Source organism: Triticum dicoccoides, chromosome 6B, assembly GCF_002162155.2.
Source record: "Triticum dicoccoides isolate Atlit2015 ecotype Zavitan chromosome 6B, WEW_v2.0, whole genome shotgun sequence".
NCBI lineage: Eukaryota > Viridiplantae > Streptophyta > Magnoliopsida > Poales > Poaceae > Triticum > Triticum dicoccoides.
Window position 1 is genome coordinate 285,036,491 of NC_041391.1, and position 3,384 is coordinate 285,039,874.

At 44.3% G+C, this 3,384-nt stretch overlaps 1 protein-coding gene across 1 annotated transcript in view; it reads right to left on the reverse strand.

Annotated features, from left to right (window-relative positions):
- The window catches only part of LOC119322507 (protein WVD2-like 5), a 4,227-nt gene extending 1,475 nt beyond the window's left edge, over nucleotides 1-2,752 (reverse strand). Inside the window, exons 1-7 of the mRNA XM_037595990.1 lie at nucleotides 2,578-2,752; nucleotides 1,772-2,103; nucleotides 1,510-1,689; nucleotides 1,342-1,403; nucleotides 403-568; nucleotides 239-310; nucleotides 42-143 (exon numbers count right to left, since the gene is read on the reverse strand). Coding sequence (XP_037451887.1) covers nucleotides 42-143; nucleotides 239-310; nucleotides 403-568; nucleotides 1,342-1,403; nucleotides 1,510-1,689; nucleotides 1,772-1,990 — 801 coding nt within the window. The 5' untranslated portion in view covers nucleotides 1,991-2,103; nucleotides 2,578-2,752. The remainder of the gene's footprint in view (nucleotides 1-41; nucleotides 144-238; nucleotides 311-402; nucleotides 569-1,341; nucleotides 1,404-1,509; nucleotides 1,690-1,771; nucleotides 2,104-2,577) is intronic.
- Nucleotides 2,753-3,384: the final 632 nt, after the last annotated feature.

Consider the following 3,384-nt stretch of genomic DNA (forward strand, 5'->3'; position numbering starts at 1 on the left):
AGCCAGGGATTCAGAAGGAATGAGGAGCAAAGCAGGATTACCTTTTTCAGTTCAACCTTCGGTGGTGGGGAGAAGCTTGGCATCGGTGTTGCCTTGAACTTTAAGCTTTTTCTCAGCATTTTGAGTTCAGCTTCTTCAGTCTCCTGTGAATAATAAGGCAACAAATGTCAGCAAGTAACATATGAGATGCAAGATTCGAAATGTTGGATAACATTTCCAAGAGATAACACAATGTCACCTTCGATTTCGCTTGCATATTGCTTATTTCCATCTCTCTTGCGTGAATCTTCTCCTCGAGCTTCGAGTAGAACTATATATTGGGTAAACAAAATAGCTAAATCAAATCTGCATTTTTTTTCTCCAAATAAAATCAGGGAAACAGGGTATTAAACCAGAAATTACCTCTCTTCTTTTTTCAGCTCTCTCATCACACTTGAAACTGAATCCATAGGCAGGAGTGCTGCCAGCCCTTCGAGCTTTTGAACTTTCACTATTTAAATCTTCTTCATCTCTTCTGATGGAAGAATGCTGGTCTGATTGCTTTTGAGCTTTACTTCCCTCCCTGGATCTGTGGGGGTGAATATAACAGCATAAGTGACTCTGCGAGTATACAAAAAAACTAGATAATATTAACGGGGAAAAGGAAGAATGGAGCCTTAAATGTAAGAGAAATTCCCAAAGACCTTGGATGCAATTATGCAAATATGGTCCACAGACTCGGCCCTAAGTTGAACTTGAAAATGAGAGAAGGAAGCACAATACTTCAACTGACCGATATTGAGCAGGGCTTTACGAAGTACACCCTCTGTTCCTAAATATAAGACGTTTTGGCAGTTCAATTTAAACTGCCAAAACATCTTATATTTAGAAACAGAGGTAGTACATGACATCCAAATGCTGGAAATACTAAAGTTAACTTCCAATACTGACACACTTGTTGAGGTTTGTGGCAGATCGATAAATGACGAGATGAAAAGGTGTCGCTTCAGTGACATAGTAGAGAAATAGATCAAATAAGTATTATTTCAATTACTGTCAAAAAAAAGTATTATTTCAATTGAACAGATGTCTGACCGTCTGAGGGTGAGCATACATGTGTTTACCACATTGAGGTAATCCAAGAAATGGAAACATGGTAGAATTCCCTATTTTTAACTAATCACTAACTACCAAGCGAAGGTTTATCTTTAAATGGCACCATAACTTCGGTTGGAACTTATCTTGATTACTAAAAATTAGATATATATACAAATATAGGGTAAAACCCGCTCTGTCTCAAAACAGGAAGTAAGACCACATTACACAAGAAATAACGCAGAAACAGGAAAGAAATATGCATACGTTGCGTCCTCGAGCAATGATGTCTCCTTGGCAGACGGACGAGACTCGATCTTTCCAGATTTCTGATTACCATTACCAAACAAAGTATTTGAGACCTAGCTGGCTTGGATACGGAACCAATTCCGGGTAACATAGGAATAATAAAATCAAGCAGAACGGAGAACTCACTTTCTTATCGACACTCGGATCACCATTGGTACAAGAGCCAGTGCCTGAGTCTGCATGCGATACTCGTGCAATGGGTGTCTTACGAAGAGAGGAACTAGGGGTGCCTCTCCTTGCTAGACCTTCATCTCCACTCTTTGGGCTCCTTGTCTTTGCAACCTTAGAACCATGACTTGCAATTCCCTATAAGCACATCATGTAGAAAACACTAATCAGAACAGTATTGTCACCAGACAGGCACAAAACATCACTGTCACAAGATCACCTTGGAACGGCCGATCTTCCTCCCTTCTGGATGTGAGGTGGCTTCTCCACCTGCCTCTTCGTGCGGGTTGATCACCTCACTCTCCCCTGAATGGTCTCTGTTGGCCTGCGCATCATGCTCTTCACCGCGCTCCTCTACACCGTCAGGTAACTCCAGCTTCGCCCCGTTCTCTATAGTCACAGCGCCCATAGCATCGGCAACATCAACAACGGCATCCATCTCGGCCAAGGGTCGCCTCTGGCACAATTTATTAATAACCCCTGCTCCGCACAGTCTCGTATATCCCTAACTCACCGCCATTCAACCTTGCCACAGAATCATGCTCTGTTGCCCTGCACCCCACACGAGAATGCACAATGTAGTGTAAGATTGCTAATCATGGTGCTTACTTCAGAGATATTTAACTTGACGGTCCTCGCAAGATACAAATCCACGGAACTTGGTGGAACAAATGTGCATCGGCTGACTGTGAATCCACGCATGCGTGAAGAAACTAACACCAAAAAACGATCAAACCCCTGCGTGAAGAAACTAACACCAAGAAACGATCAAACGCACACGCTATACGATCCTGCAAACAAAACATGTGGTGTTTCGTTCCCACAGTGAGGAGCGCACCAAATCCGACCAGCACCGCGGAAAAGCCGGATCCAGACCACTCTGGATCCGGGGAAAGGGGGATCCACGTTCAAGATCTGCGGCCAAGAAACGCCAAATGCGTGCAGATCTAGCTGAGTAACCACTAGGACGGTGGCACCAGCAAGAAAGGAGAGGGGTGGGAAATGTGAGAAAGATGGTTTCTTTACCTCGCCGGAGAAGAGCATATGGGAATGGCGTGGCGGAGGCGTGCGGTGGACGGGGGGAGAGAGAGAGAGTGGGGCGGCGGCTCGCCGGCTCCCGCGGAGAACGAAGCGAGGGCCGAGGAAGAGGAGGGGAGGGAACAGGGTGGTGACTGTGTCTGAGTTGGAGGTTGTTACTGGTTTCCAATTTCCAATCTGGTTGTCTTTCATGTTTCCTTTTCTTTTCTCTTCTTTTACTGTTTCCTTTTCTCTGTGTCCCCTAATTTTCAATTTGTCAGGTCTTCTAGCATTTTAGAGCATCTCCAACGAAGATACCTTCACGGACATGAACAACAGTAAGGGAGTCGATCATCCAAAAGAATTAAATTCCAGGAACAGGGTCAAAATCAACTCGGATGGGGTGGTGTCCAAGTTCAGAGAGAAGAGTGATGATGGTGCGGTGATGTGTGATCACAACAGGGCTTTTTTGACCGATGTTTGTCATTTATTTCAGAACCATGTTGATCCCGAAGCGTGGAGATCCTAGCATGCAGGCTTGCTCTACAGGTTGTTGTCGAGTGTGGTGTTGAGAGGGTCCATTTGAAGCTGGATAACAAGGCGGTAGTGCATATGCTAAACAATACAGGAGATCAAGGAGTTGCTTAAAACTTTTGTGAATTTCAGAGTTGTTTGGATTCGTTGTTCTGCTAATATTGTCGCGTATAAGTTAGAAGTTGGTGTAGGTGAATAACTTTGTAAGGTTTGGTTGCCCCTCCCCGCCGGACTGCGTCCTAAATGTAATTTCGGATAATATTCCTAGCTATGTTAGCTAAA